The sequence below is a fragment of the Mastigoproctus giganteus genome, chromosome 3 (assembly GCF_048544385.1).
Source record: "Mastigoproctus giganteus isolate SK-2022 chromosome 3, ASM4854438v1, whole genome shotgun sequence".
NCBI lineage: Eukaryota > Metazoa > Arthropoda > Arachnida > Uropygi > Thelyphonidae > Mastigoproctus > Mastigoproctus giganteus.
The window spans coordinates 219,022,793-219,039,310 of record NC_143577.1 but is presented as its reverse complement, the minus strand read 5'-3'; the positions used below and the strand labels follow the sequence as shown (position 1 = coordinate 219,039,310).

At 31.6% G+C, this 16,518-nt stretch overlaps 2 protein-coding genes across 3 annotated transcripts in view; one reads left to right on the top strand and one right to left on the bottom strand.

The window, feature by feature from the left end:
• The window catches only part of LOC150088729 (zinc finger SWIM domain-containing protein 7-like), a 91,154-nt gene that overhangs the window by 63,451 nt on the left and 11,185 nt on the right, over positions 1 to 16,518 (top strand). Inside the window, exon 5 of the mRNA XM_090369630.1 lies at positions 1,530 to 1,636. Coding sequence (XP_090225756.1) covers positions 1,530 to 1,634 — 105 coding nt within the window. The 3' untranslated portion in view covers positions 1,635 to 1,636. The remainder of the gene's footprint in view (positions 1 to 1,529; positions 1,637 to 16,518) is intronic.
• LOC150088728 (cytospin-A-like) overlaps positions 13,123 to 16,518 on the bottom strand; it is a 382,988-nt gene continuing 379,592 nt past the window's right edge. For both annotated transcript variants that reach the window (XM_090370880.1, XM_090370881.1), the window contains exons 15-16: positions 16,395 to 16,454; positions 13,123 to 13,485 (exon numbers count right to left, since the gene is read on the bottom strand). In XM_090370880.1, the coding sequence (XP_090227006.1) occupies positions 13,396 to 13,485; positions 16,395 to 16,454 (150 nt within the window). In that variant the 3' untranslated portion in view covers positions 13,123 to 13,395. The remainder of the gene's footprint in view (positions 13,486 to 16,394; positions 16,455 to 16,518) is intronic.

Genomic DNA, 16,518 nt, shown 5'->3' with positions numbered 1-16,518 from the left:
TTTTTATAATGAACTGGTTTTGCAATTTCTCAACAATATGTAAAACAAAAGTGTTTAACAAGATTTAGTTAAGGGATTATTGACTAGCAGATAAACATTATCGATGAGGTGGTTGACAGGCTCTTTCTCTGCTTTTCACAAAATTAGTGTTTTTGTTAAATATTATGCTACAAAAAAGGGAAAAAAATCTGCTCCACAATTGGTGAAATGTTCTATTGTACATAATACTCACTTCAAGGTACATCATTGTTAGATGGAGTGGTATTGCTGGTTGAATGGTACTGCTAAATACAACACTTGATTTTCTGTTTGTCATTTACGCAATGTTGCTAGTCCCATTTTTGCACACTCGTTGCTGCCTCAGTTTTTATTTTCTTAGGTTGGCTTGCTCTATACTCTAAATGTATCGCCAGTGCTCTGCGTTTGACTTCGGTATCATTGAACACTCAGCTATCGCAGTGTGGCATTCAGTCCCTTTCACTAATCAGAAAATTATTGATGTGCAAACATCTGGCATCTAATGATGGAATGTAACAAAAATGCAGATTGCAACAATACAAATACTTGTATTGTTGCAATTATACTATTCAACAAATGGCTACAATCAAATGGGTAATTAGGCTTGGATTTCATTAACCTCTTCCAAATGTTGATATGGTAGAGTAAGTAGTGACACCTCCATAGCCAGGTGGGCAGAAGCAGCAGTGCATAGCACATGCTTCTTGATTAGACTGGGGTTCGAGCTCGTGACCACCAAATACGGAAAGGTCAGGGAATGACTACCGCATATCCCTGGAGCAATATGGCCTTAGTTGATAATGCTCCTAAAAACCAAATAACAAACAAAGTAGTGGGTGTGTGCATAAAACATTACATCATTTGTACTAAATATTTCGGACTGAAGTATGATGCTAATGTCGCTAACATTGATTTGGTAGAGAGAGTAGCAGGTGTGAGCATAAAATGTTACATCATTTGTGACTTCGGCTCTAGCTGTTCTATTTTAAAACAGATTTTCATCAAAGATGTTTTCACATAAAGCATCTTTCATGGGTGCAGGGTACACCTGCAGTTTTTTTTTCCCCCCATATCTTTATAAAAACCTTTTCAGTGTTTGCAACAAAGAACAATAATGCAATAGAAGGAAATGCTTCTGTTGAGTGCATGTTTTATCAGTGGTTAGAGTCTAAAAATTGTAATATGTTTGTGTTTGTTATTTTATGTGTATTTTATTAAATTACCAAAAAAAATACCCTTGAAATGTATCCTAAATTTAAAGCATTTAGTGTATGGAAAAAATATATGCTGCATTATATTCATTTAAGCAAGATAATAGGTAACAATTTAATTCCTAAAAAACTGGGTACAACCTAGTTTTATACATAATCATAGCGACTGCTTATACTTTAAAACTTAGAATCAACCCTCTTTAGTGTTAGTTAATATGTGATTTGTTTCATGTTGAAGACATTTTCATTTGTATACTAATGGTTAGGTGTTGTAATTTAAGGTCAAATATTATTTTACAGTGTAAACATGTTCTGGCTGCTAGGCTGAGTAGTGCTTTAGGCATGTGTAAACGAGTCCAGTATTCAAATGAGACAGTAGCAATGATGCTATCTGGCATAGAATAAAGGTATTTTATTTGCTTTCTGTGTAATGCATTTGAATAAAACTATGCATATTCTGTAATGGCTAATGTTTCTGTTATATTTCTTTGGGTACTGATAACATTGTGAATAAACTGCAGTGAACAACAGGCATCTGTATGCCACCATCATAAACCATTTAATTGCAAATATTCTGTACAATGTAATACAGCAATAAGGACTTAGGTATAACACCAAACCATACTGTACATTAAATAGGAACACTGATTTGTACATTGAATTAAGGTGCACACTTTTCACAAATAATCTGTAGCCAACAATTTTCATGCTACCAGAGCTAATACTGTTTACTCAACATATAACCAGTAACATTTCAGTTAAAGAATATAGCGAGTTGAAACAGACTCGGTCTTAATTTGGGCAAGTATGAGCTTAAGGGCTACTTTCAACATCCTTTTCAGTTTAGGCCTTAAAGTTTTACAAATATATTTTAAAAAATGTTTCAATTATAAAACTACCAAGTAATAAATGTGCACACGCATGCATTGAAGCTGATCATAACGAACATTAATAATACTGTATCACAAGTTATGCACTATTTACAATGAATATTGGTAATGCTATTGCCACAGAGTATCATATGTTATACATTTGCAAAGTAAAATTATGATGAGTATACAAATGGACTTTATAAAAATGTATATTAAACCTATAAGGGATTTGGCATTTTATATATATAATTTATTTCTAGTGAGGCTAACAAAATTATAGCCAAACTGTTTATATTCCAACAAACATTTATCAGTGATAAGAATCACACTACTGGCATTATACAATTTCAAGCAAGTTTATATGATCATTAATCAGTAACTCTCAATTAGCTAAAGTAACATCATGCCCCATACTATGTACAAAGTGGTACAACTGTTTTAAATACAGAAGAGATTAGAAAAATGTCAATTATTGAGACAAGAATATACGAAACTAACACTTGCTTTTTGGGCACAGTATAACAAATTCATACATTATCTCTGGAATATCACAATTCTTTAGTTGTCTGAAGGATAGCTATTTAAAATGTATCCTGAGGTTAATGTCAAGAGATCAAACTTAAGATTTTAAAGGTATCCACTGCTCCCAATTTTCTATCACCTTTTACAGAAAAACATCAAACCCAAAAATATTTATAAAAATATATCCTTAAATGGCTTTGCAATTATACATATTTATTCATATTTCAAACCAAGAAGGTAAAAATATATCCTAAAAATATCTATAAAAAAGTTTTCAATATTTATTATATGAAAAACTCAGTTATACTGTTTGTTACCCTTAAAACTGTATATTATGAGTGGCATATTCATTTTCAGCTTTTAAAATATTAATACTGGCAGATAAAAACTACTAAAATTTAATTTAAAGAAAAGATATTTTGCAATTAGATGAGTTAACTCAATCATTGGTCCATATTCCTATGCTTATCAATAAATGTATGGAAAATTCAGGTTTGTCACATGTACAGGACTGGCAGTAATGCATACCAGCATTTATTAAGCTGAATCTGTTCAAAAATCTTTTTTTTTTTTTTTTTTTTTTTTTTTTTTTTTTACACACATACTATTTATTGTATGTACTGGTTTAAAACAAACTATGGATTGAAAAATTCTTTAAACTTTAAGCATTTAGATTATGCTATATCAGTATGGCTGGGGTTACTGGATTAGTAACCCCAGGCATAGCAAAGCAAATATGAACTCCTAAGGGTTAGGAGTTCATATTTTCTGACAAAAAATGGAAATTTGCAACCACCCTGAAGTTAAGAGCTTCTGTTGTAAATAATGCCCACAGTGTAAGATTAATTGTTATTGCTGTATTCAATTACAAAATTATATATATATCATGTATAAATTACTGACTTTTAAGTTGCAATAATGACTACAATAACATTACAAAAAATTGATTTCCTTCAAAAAAACAAATCTGAAGAAAGCTAAAGCACAGATAATGACAATTATATTTTGTAATTCCTTTATGATTGCTGAAGGGCAGAACTATAGGCTAGTTTACTAGCTAGGTCATACGTTGCATTAATTTAATAATAATTTTTAGACAGTGTTATTCTAAATAAAGTTCAGCATAAGCTGGCAGATATTCAGTAAAATTATAAAATTAATGAATATATTAAATTAGATGACAGTGCTATATTTAACATCGTTGCCCATACATTTCATGGCTTAAAAATGTCTTATGTTCCTACTTTCATGCACAAGAAAGTAACTAATAAAATTCCATAACAATTTCAAAATAAAAAAAAAGAAAAGAAAAGAAATTAATATTACACTTCCAGTTCAGATTTACCTAATTTTTTTATTACCCACAGATCAGCTGGCAACATTAAGAATATTGCTGAATACCATTTTGTTGAATCATAGAAAATTAAAGTCCATGTGGAAACACATCCAGAAAAACAGAATTACAATTTATTTCTATCAGCTAGAAATTGTTCAAGAACTTGTGTGTGAATATTACTTTCTAATTAAGATTGATAGCAAAAAATATATATATTGCATTCCATTCACACAAAATTTTACTGCTAGTTTAGACTGCAAATAAAGGAACAAATGGTTCAAAATTACATATTTGATTAATTGTAGAAGAATATGAGAAATTTACCTCGATATGCTATGTAGAACACTTCCTTATGACACTCTCCAGAAATTAAGACTAATATAAATTTAACACAAAATTATTTCAGTAATAAAAACAATTAAAATTAATTTTAAAAAATAAAATTTTAATGTAAATTTTGAAAAATGACAATTTCCATTCTGACAATCAAAACATATGGCTGAAAAGCCGTCACCTTCAGGAAGGAAAGTCGTTTTTCAAAATTTACGGTAAAATTTTATTTTTTTGAAATTAAAATTTTAATTGTTAATTGATTTTATTACTGAAATCATTTTACATTAAATTTATATTCATTTTAATTTCTGGAGAGTGTCATAAGTAAGTGTTCTACGTAGCATATTGAGGTAAATTTCTCTTATTCTTCTACAAATACTGAAATACAATGTAGAACCTACTGAGCATCATAGCTCTGTTTTATACTCTCAAATTAATATTTAATTGACACGTCAGGATTAATTAGAAAAGCTTCTAATTAAATTAGAAATTTTCTTCCAAGATTCATTTAATCATTTAAAAGAATAACTGCCCAGAAACCAACTGAAAATCAGCACAATTATTGAAATACAATCTTAATGTGAACATTAGTCATAGTCTCTACAGCAGTTAAAAGCAAATCTTCAAAAAAAAATGTTTATTCATAGCTTTCATACTAAAAGAATAGATTAGTCTGTGGCCATCACTTCCACAAGTTATTTCCACAATTCTGTGGAAATTTTTCTTTCATTGGGATATTATTTTGATATATGCACATCAGCAAAAGCTGTCAAAAATATTTTTTAAAATTTTTGACACCTTTTGCTGATGTGGAAAATAAAAGCCCCCCCCCCCCAATAAAAGTGCACAGCAATACTTCATCCTTTTATGTGCATGTTCAGCCTACGTTTAAACTGCACAGGAAAATGTTGGTTCTTATGTCTCGGAAAAGCAAACTTTTTTTTTTTTTTTTTTTTCCTTTTTTAATTAGTTGCCTGGGAGTTGTACTGCTTTCAAAAAAATGACATTGCCAAAAGGTTATTTTGCCATTTGTTTAAAAGACAAAAATATTTCTATAGTTGTCAGTTTCAAGGACTTGCTGGCACCACTTCCATTTAAAGCAGGCATCGTGAAAAAGTTGTTTGCTGCAATGTAGTATAAGGGATACTTCAAAAAATTATAAATTCTGCAAGCTGGGGGGGGGGGAACCACATAAGACAAGGTGATCTTGAGTTTTTCACAAACAGCCAAGAGCTATTTTATAATTTTTGAAAAACTCTTGCTATTTCTTACAAGTTAAGAATGCTCGGCAAAAAAGTGCAGTGGATCCCTTAAGTTTTATTTCAGAATATCAGTTTAATATGACGCCCTTCCCCCTCCTCCACTTTTTTCTTTTTTAGAAATTGCATCTTATCTACCAAAATTCTGAAATAGATTACTAACACAATCTTTGCATGCAATCTGCAACATTTGTAAGCTGTTACCATCATACCTAAATTTAACTTTTGTACTGGACAACCACCTGCATGCAGCCCAGAAGAGTTTATAACTTCATTGTATATGCTTGACTGAGGCAAGTGTTATGCCAGTGCCACAGTTAACAATGGGCCATACGTTTTACCGAGATTGCACGTGAACCTGACCTTGCAACATGTGCACCAATGTTCACGTATGCTATCTATCTATATTATGTAATCATTTGCAATAGTACATCTTTTCTTTAATTCTTTTTGCAGTTGACTTCCACTCTGATCTTGGCATACTAATAAAATAAACTGTATTTTCAAAAGAATTTCTTCCAAATTCAAATTATGTTTGAAATTAAAAGTTGAGCAGCAGAACTTATCGAAGAATGTCACAAAAGAAATAACTCTGACTTGTTTTTGATAACTCCTTTCAGTGTATAACAAAGTAGTATAGACATATTTGAAGTATTTTACTTCATTAATAATAAGCCATGGCTTAATTAAGGTTTCCATTTTCTTAGGCATTTTTCAGATGATACATTACAAATACTGTATCTGAAACAAAACTGAATGATGCTAACATTAACTGCTTAGTTGGAATTTTAACTATTGTACTTATTACTTTCAAGTAATTCATTGTATCAATTTGAATGCATGATAAAATGGGCTGTACTCCTCTTTCACACATACCCAAAGAATCCATCCATGTAATAAGAATGCCCATATTTCACATAAGCATTCTTATTACATGAATCAGTACTAAAAGTAAAAATTAAAACTGCATCTCATAATATAATTTGTGCAAATATAAATGCTTATGAGATTCATATTATATATGCATCTTACTGATATACACGGTGGTTCAAATCTAATCTGGATAAACAATAGATCCACATTAACGATTAAGATCATTTCCATTTTGTAACAATTATTCACACAAGAGTAGTTAAGGAAAGATGTCGGAACCATGGATAAATTTTGATTGATAAATAGATATGATGAAACAGCACTGTAACACTGATCATCAAAAGCATGGTCACACAGTGTAGGATTGGAAAGCCTGACAACATGCATTTCATAGGCTCCCCTTCCTGCCCCTAGAGAGCAAATTAAGATAAGATAGTCAAGACAGATGTAAGGAAGGTTGCACAGCAATTATCATATTCCTGTGTGCAAAGAGTCACTTGGAGACTTAGATTACCTTCACCTGAGTGCTTAATTCTGGGAACTAGTATATAAAAGCATGAGTCGCACAAATAATTCCAGGAGCAGTACAGATAAAACAAATGAACCCATGTTGCTTGACAAGCAACAGTTGTGAAAGACACTTTTTTTTTTTTTTTTAAATCACACCTTATCTGCCAAAATTCTGAAGTGGATCACAACACAATCTTTGCAAGCAATCTGCAAACTTTTGTAAGCTGTTAACCACCATACTTAAATTTGTCTTTTGTACTGGTACAACCACCTACAGCCCAGAAAAGTTTATAACTTCATTGTATATGCTTGATTGAGGCAAGTGTTATGCCAGTGCTACATTAACAGATGGGCCATTCATTTTATTGTGATGGCATATGGACCACATCTGATAACCCTTTATAGGGTGGTGCAGGCTTTCGGTGTGATGTCCTCTGTATTTAACACTAGCATTGGTAGCATTAAAACATCTTCACGAGAAACTGAACTACCAGAAAGTGGGTGCACAGTGGATACCAAAACACTGGTCCCAACTGCACAAAGCAATACATCCAGATTTCTGGCTTTCACTTGCAACTTTATGAGAGGAGAGTGATGGATTCAGTCTCATTCTCACATGATAAAACCTGGCTATATCATTACACATCAGAGATTCAATTATGAATATCAGAAATATCACTCAACCTTACCTCTTCCAAAAAATTTAAAATCCTCTGCCACCACTATTATTCATGTAAATTTCCCAGGGGAGAGGTGTTCTCTTAATTCTCCCTACTACCCTGGCATCCCAAGGAATTGTTCCAGGGTCACGTCGAGGAAATGTCCTCTGTATAGCTTTAAAAATAACCATGTTTTCTCCAGGATGATGCATATTCTCATACAGCCACTGGACCATCACATTGTAAGGAGGTACTCCCTATAATCTGCTAAGTCCATGTAGCTGCTACCTTTTTGATGCTAAAGGATTACTTCAGAGGATACAAGTTTCATGCCAATGAAGAAATTTACAACTGAGTGATATTAGCCTCCCTACAATGTTATGATTTGCAGTACCAACCAAGAGAATTGTGACTGATATCAAGGAGCTTACAAAATGCTATCAACTTTGTTTAACAAAAGAAGAGGACTATGTTGAATACTGGCTGCATCATGTGGCTCTATACGCTTAGTGTCTGCACATAAGTATCCAAATCAGATTTGAACCTCCCTCATACATTTGTTTCAATACAATTTGTAATACAATTAAAATTGTCCAAATTTCGCTTAACTTACACAAAATAAAAATTAAAGGTAAGTCGATTTTATTTCAGATACTTCACCTGAATACATGATAAAATTTTGTCTATTGTAATGATTAACTAAAATCCATATCACAGTAAAAAGCAGTTCTTGATTTCCTGCTGGAAAGCCATATATGTAACCCTCTTTTCAAACAAATTTCAAAATTTGATTTGTATAAGTTTGATTTTTGTTATCTTACAAAGTAATTTTTTAAGACTACAAATTAAATGAACCAAGTCAGAATTCTGAAAATGTTGAAATGCTAGTTATCAGACCAGATACAAGTCAGTCATATACCTATAAAAATAACAGATTAATATTTATTTTGAAATTATGTAAAAAAAAACTGCTGGCTTGCTACTTTTTTTTTTTTTTAGATGCATGATTTCCACTGTCTTATAATTCATAACTTATTCCTTATAAATTATGACATAGAATTGACATTCCAGAAACATCTGCAAAATTGCTGCAAAAAAAAAAGGGGGGGGGGGTCACTTTACTTTTTTTTTTTTTTTTTTTTTTTCAACTTTTCCAGTCATGACAATTTGGATGTCATGGCCTCACTTAGTATTTAATAATTACAAATCAAGTCTCTGGTATTTGAGATGAATTTATATTTAACTATCTAAACATGATGCATTGTGGTGTAATACATATACTAAAAACCAGTCTACACTAAATATATATGTGGAAACCAACACAAGAGTTCCCCCCACCTTCTCAACATTTAGGCATTGAAGAGAGAGAGAGAGAGAACACTTCTGCAGACTTCACAATGAATTCCAAAAGAAATGTGAAACATTATCAAAGTTCTATTTTTACCTAATTGGATGGAATCTTCTGTAATAATAAAAAAAATAACCAATAGACTATTGTAATTTTGCTTTTAGTAGAGAGTTAAGTGTTGTACATTTTTACATTCCTCATCACATAATATCAAGATTAAGCTAGTAAACTTTTTACAATGCTTAGATCATCTTTCTCATAGTACTATATATTTCTTAAACATGAGCAAAAAGAATAAAACTAAAAGAGAAATATACAATAAGAAACCTGTGCCAATTTAAAAGAGGGAAATTAGACACTTCTAGATATATATCACACTGTTTGATACACACTATTAATTCTAAGTTCTTGTGATTTATTACATAAATTCAATTCAGTGGTTTAAAATCTTGGTAGATATCAGCATGCACAATGAAAATTTTAAAGTTTGTGACAATTACAGCTAATAACAATGCTATGCATTTCTGCTCGTAGAAGTTAAGTCTAGTTTAACTGATCTATAAGCATTGTATAAGGTGAATATAGTCACAACCATCCAAAGTGAAAATATTTTTTTATTTATCTGTATGGCTTTATAAAACTCTTTTTTTTTAATATTATTATGTCAAATTACATTTAGGTCATCTGCTAATAATATTCATGACAGTGTTTCCTGCCATAGTCAAACAATACTGAAAAGAATAACCAATGCACTTGTAGCATAAATTTACATCACCATATCTGTCAAAACAAAAAAGAGCTTCAGACATTACATTGGGAAATGCGTTATTCAATATGTGTGGGGAAGGTCTGTAAAAAACTTTGTTTCAAAAAACTCCAGAGAAGCTTTAGGTGAGAAATAGTCTTAGATCGAAGTGGCCAAAAATATGCTGAAATTACCCAATCACTGAACAATATATGTAACATGGCAATGCTGCATTAGCAGTATGGTTCCTGTAATGATAAAATATTACAAACATAAAGATGGGAGGCATGTGCATTGACTATTAATATTATATATTTTGTGAATTTCTGTTGAGGAAAAAAAAAGTAGTTAGTGTTCAGTTTTATACTCACTCAACAATAAGATGAGTATTGATTTTTAAATTTTTTTTTATTTTTATAAAATCATGGCTAAAAAGCATCATTACAGATGCTTTTTAGCCATGTAATGGTGCAGAAGCAATTCTCAAAAATATATCAAAATGGATTGAAATCTGACTCTGACAATAATACAAATAAAAATAACTAAGTTTGATCAGTGATTTTGAAGATGAAAAGTTGCCACTAAATTCTCAGGATGATAATTTTCAATTACCACTATAAACAACTATGTAAAGAAAATGGTAACCTTGAAAACTATAACAATGATGTAACTACTGAAAATGTGAGGAATGAAATGAATTACATTCCTTATTACTTCCAGTATTCTGGAAGTAAGGAATTACTTTTGGATTCCCCACAAAGGTACTTTTGTATATTCCACCTTCTGGATGTTACAGTAATTATTTTATACAAATGTGTTATGGTGGCAAAAAAATGTAAAATAAAAATCAAGTCATTGCTTTCAGAATTTAGAATAAAAGCTGGAATCTGTCCATGAAAGAATTTGGCACATTCTTGTACCTTCTTAATCAAGGTAAAAAAAAAAAAAAAAAAAAAAATTTAATCTACCAAAATGTGGGTGGCTCATTTATGTAAGATGAGAAATGTGGCATGTACTTGTGTTTAAACTAGAGTAAATACTGCTTCAAATTGTTCTGTACTAACAAGTAAATTTTCAAACGATACTTTGTTTACATTTAACATTTTACTACAAAACTGAAACAACTGTTTTTGCATAAAAAATAAAACATCATACAGTAAATAATTAAGATGTAGTTATGATAAACCACAAAACTATGCTGTCAAAGTTTGTATAACTTTAATGTACTTTCAGAATGTAAGAGCCCATATTTTTTTATGCAATTTATCTATTAAATGCCAGCAAAGTGAACAAAAATGGAACAAAACAAGGACTTAAGAAAAAACCATACAGATTTTCAGTTGTCAACACATACAAAAAAAAATCCTATTTCAAATTATTTTGTCATTATATAAATGAAAGAAACCGAAAAGTAAAATTTCCTATAATAAATGAAAATCAGTCTGCATATAATTTTTTAAAAAATCTACAGTAAAAATATATTACATGCTTTGCAAATAAAAATTTCATCCATATTAGCCTTCAACAGAACACCCTAAAAAAAAGTATATATAAATAAAAAAACAAATAAATGAAAAGCAGAATACCTTTCAGCAAACTAAAATATGGAATGAAGAATGTCGATTTATCGGGTAATAAATTTTTAAATTTTATCTGAAATTTGATTTTTACTTTTGCTATATTATTTTAAGGTGTTTCAAACAGTATAATTTGTTCATATATTTTGAATATATATAGAACCTAACAATCCATCCTGACAGAATATTTATACAGAAATAATAGTTATAGTAATTTTCATTTCTTGCACAACATTAATTACAGATTGTTTCCTTACTCAAAACATGGCAGACAAACTTGAACACAGACACCGTTGTGTATCTAGATATACTTTCCTTTGATGATTATTCTTAAGAGATTTACTCATATTTTATTCTTTTTCAGGTTTTTCTCTCAAAACTATAAAATGATGAGGTATATATAAAAATGCAGTCTAATAATTAAATCTATCTACTAGAGCTAAATATCTGAGGGTGGCCAGCCACTAGTTGAATTCATAAACAGAAAGACAACTTGTCAAAAAATTACACTGAAAAATACTATAATAATTTCCATAATGTAATTTATGCAAAAATTTGATAGAATATTTTCAACATACTTTTAATACTTAATAAATTGTTCACAAAGCAGCATGATATTTCAATAACAGTCTTGACTATGTGTTTACTTTGAATAAGTCAGAAATTATAAATAGCTTAAACAGAACCCAAGTACTAATGCAAATTTCTATTCAACACGAACTTTAGTTTTTTATTTCATATTGTAAAATTACCAGTTGTGTTGGTATTTTGACATTTTTCTTTTATTGTGAAACAAAAAAAAAAAAAAAAAAAAACGTTAGCCTTTTGTAAACATTCCTTTTTCATTTTTGCTAATTAAGTACTGTGCATAAATTAATGAGTAAAAAATTTTAACATTGCACTTATAAATGCATTTTGTTCAATTAGGGGTATATGAACATAGATAAACTAAAACAAGATGCTTTTTTTTCCAAGTGTTTAAATTTAAATATGTATTTGTTTTTTTCCTTTTTCAATATGATTGCATAAAAACTTAATGATGTAGGCAATGTTTTTCTACAATACAACAGTATTCACAATAGCAAAACTATCCACATCTTTATATAAAAACAGATAATTTTTAATGATCAATTATTTGTAACACAACACAAGTTTATAACTTGGGTCACATTCACAGGGAACAGTTCATTTTTATAATACAAACATCAACAGCTTCCTCACAACCATGTAGCTTAGAAATAACATCCAAATATAATACTATACTTCCTTCTCTCCCTTCAATATGAAAGCTTAATTATCTGAAACATAAAACTGTTTTCTTACTTAAGTAAATATTCAGAGAAATAATTTCTTTCAATTTTACTGACCAACATAATTCAGAACACAACTTAAATGAAAAATTACTAATCAGAATTATTTGTTGATTGATTGATCACATGAAATGCAATATAAATGCAGACAGTTCCTTAATTTCTTTGCTTTACTATGTCAGAAGCAATGCATTACATGTATTTTATTCACAGTTTGATAAATGCATGCCTAAAATTTCTGCACGAACAGTGTCAAAGAAAACCATACATAACGAATTAAAAAAAACATGCTTTGCACTGCAGAGAAAGGACATTTCCCTTTTGCACTTATGACTTCTGAGAATACAAATATTATAAACTATAATTCTCTTCAAAAATGTTCAACAAATTGGAAAGATAATCAGCTGTTTTGGGAAAAACAGATAATCACTTCAAGATTCAAATGACTTGGTAACAAATATTGTTGAACTCTTCAGGGAACAGCAACAACGAGGACATCAGGAAACACTGCTAATAGTTAATACAGATGCAAAGATATACAGCTGATTAAAAACACACAGGGTAGTAGTAATAATAATACTACAGTGTAGTAACAACTATCATCAAAGTGACTAGACAATGCAACTGCAAGGTGCTGTAAGGAAGGTTTCTTCCTTGAGAGCTCTCTCTGCTATTGAAACAGCTGAAGTGGTCCCTTGTTTCTGAACAGTTTAAAGTTATGAACAAAATACTAAAATCAAGCTCTCCTTATTCCCACTTATTGGAATGAGTTAACATTAAATCAGGATCGTAAGTCATTCCATAACTGCAATATGTAGAAGGTTATGTTTCAAAATGTCTGTATATGGATGTCACATACGTCATAATTGACTGCCAGTCAGGTCTCTCTTGTGATATCAGATCATTAATATTCTGGGGAGAAAATAAAAAAATTAAAAAGTTAAATTGTGAATTACTACAGGCAATAACTGTAATCATGAATCTATGTAACTATATAATAATAAATTAACTATTAGCAACTGAAAACAATATTTTATTCTATATTAAAATAAAACTGGATGCTTGCTGGTTTGGAATTAAATTTCTTTAATGAGAAAGACTACACCATTATCAGTTTTCTACCATAGGAAACTGAGAAAGATTAAAAGATATAGCACAGCACAAAGGAAAACTGAGAGATAGGAAAGCATGAAAAAGTAAGAGGAACTAAAAGCGATGAGAAGAGTGTAACCCTTGGAGATCACTATCAATCACTGAATAAGAATGCTTGTAGGGATAACAGGGACTTTTAAAGATTAGCACTGTCACTTGGGGCAGAGAACTTGCAACTGATTGGTTGCTGATGAACTTAATTTTGCCTAAGTGCCAGATACCAGAAAATTTGACAAAGGAAGGGTACTCTGATTTGTATTTGGCAATGACCCATAATTTATAGTCATTATTTAGTTTAGCCAAAATTTTGGTATCTACCAATTAGGGTTGATGTGTGTGGTGTCAGGTGTACATTAAGGTCTTCATGAAAGTAGTTCTGTAATGAATGGCATAAGTGTGGAGGCAAGTGTGCATATTAGAAATACCACTGAAGCCATACCTGACACACTGAGCAACGTATTTTTCCAGCAATACTGGTGGCTATCATTGAAATATAAACTACATTGTACAGTAAGGATTTACTGAGATTGCTGAACATAGAGTCAAAGAGAGGAATAGGAAGAAAAAGGTACTTTTATGTCAGTATGCCTAAAGATTTTCATAACTTTTGCACTAAAGGTTTTTAGTGCAGGTTTTTGCACTAAAAACCTGAAAAGGCTACTTTTGTGTCAGTATGCCTAAAGATTTTCATAACTCTGTGCGCTAAAAAGCTATGGAAGGATAAAGACACTAGAGTGTTATAGTTTCCAGATAGGTTAAATTTGTGCAGATGATGGGGAGGAGGGATTTGACAGCAATCAATGCTAGAATGAGTACAGATAAGGGCAACAAGATTGGTGAGAGGAACAAAGCAGTATCCCGTCAGCATTGAGCAGGCACAATGGTTACAGGATACTTCCGCTTGCTCAGATTAAGAACCTGAGGGAACAGATTCAAACTGAGGAAAGACAGTTGTAGAATAGATGTGCGGAAGTTTGCCTTTAGCCAGCAGGTATTGCTGGAACGAACTTCCAACTGTCGTTGTGGAAGTTAATAGCTTAAATAAATTCAAGGAAGAAGAGAAAAAATGTTTGGAGTGACCGGATGAGCGAAATGGGAAGGGTTTTTTTTTTTTTTTTTTTGGCTGATGCTGTATAAGATTGCTTTCTTGCATCTTATGCCTCAACTAATGCTAATCTCATTTATTATTGAGGGGACAGCTTCTAGCACAGAAGGACAAGTGCAAATCACAGAGCTCACATTAAAAGTCTGCCTTCGGCAAGCAGTATTTATTAGTATTCAACAACTGAGAGTATAGAACAGATCTTTTTACATGGGGCGGGTGGTGTAAATTGTATGTAGGAACTGGTCGGTGTTTGGCAGAAGCAGATACAAAGAGACATGCCTTGCTATTTGACAGTGAGATTTAAAAAGCTGATGCTATTATCAGTTGTTGTTTTTTGGTTTTTAGGAGCATTAGCAACTAAGGCCATATTGCTGCGGGATATGCGGTGGTCATTCCCCGACCTTTCCGCATCCTCCGTATTTGGTGGTGACGGGCTCGAACCCCGGTCTAATCAAGAAGCGTGTGCTATGCACTGCTGCTCCTTCCCACCTGGCTACGGAGGCGCCTGCTATTATCAGACTCAATCTTGAGGATATACTGTAGTCTGCAATGAAATTAAAATCTTCTAGGAAACAGCTTATGATAGGTTTGGGCCCTATGATGAGAACATCTGCAAAATAATTTGACTTGGAATCTGTAGTGTGGGGTTAATATGTGGTTTTCTATAGCAGATAGGTAGACACCTGAAACTGGAACACTAAGGATCATGAGAAGCCCAAAAGCTTGTTGGTAGATAGAGACTCCATGCCTAAAACAATTTGATACAGGAAGGAAGCTAGTTTAATGACATCTTCCAGGATCAATTTAACTAATTAAGTCTGATTTAACATGGGGTCCAATTTCAGAAGACTGAGCAGTCTGTATGTCAACATATATATTAATGTAGAGGAAAACTACATCAAAAAAAAGCTAGAATTTTGCCAGGATGTAAATTTATGTGTTTTACCTTTTGGGAAAATGTTCTCCATGTTATTTACCTGGAAAGTGGACATGGAAGCTATAATGGGTGGGGGGGAGTTAATGGTTAAAATAAAAGAGGATAAGCTAGAAAAGGGCAAGGATTAGTAGGATACAGCCAGATGTAGAGGGGGTAGCCAAGTTTGTAGGCCTTGTCAATGCCAAATAGGAAAACATTATGCATTACCATTCTGTGTATGCCAGTATACTGAAGGATAGACAAACTGATATTTTTTTCTTTCCTCAAATCTCTGAAAAAATCATCAATCTTGCCTTAACAGCATAATTCCTTTAGCATAACTCCTTTAGCAGTTATGCTAAAGGAATTTCTAGCTTATAGGTGTCTGTCCTGGACATCCCTGTTGTTGTAGTTAATTTCATCTATTAATACAATTCACTAGTCATTATCTGTGTTTTGTATGACCATATCATGATTCTTACAAAGTGATTTTAGCGCCTGCACCTAATGCACACTTAATTTGATTTCACTGGACACTTAGTTGCAATAACGGTTAAGAATTTTAGTATGCATCATGTATTTTGTAAAATAAAGAAATTTTCATAAATTTTAACTTATAATAATAAGTATATATTCATCCTAACATACCAATGTTGTCATAATGCCCACTGATTCAGCTGCCTGGAAGGCCAAAGTAAAATTATGCCTCTGTAAGAAAAACAAAACTTCAGCTCTAGTACTGTTATGAAGCCTAATTATGTCACACCACATA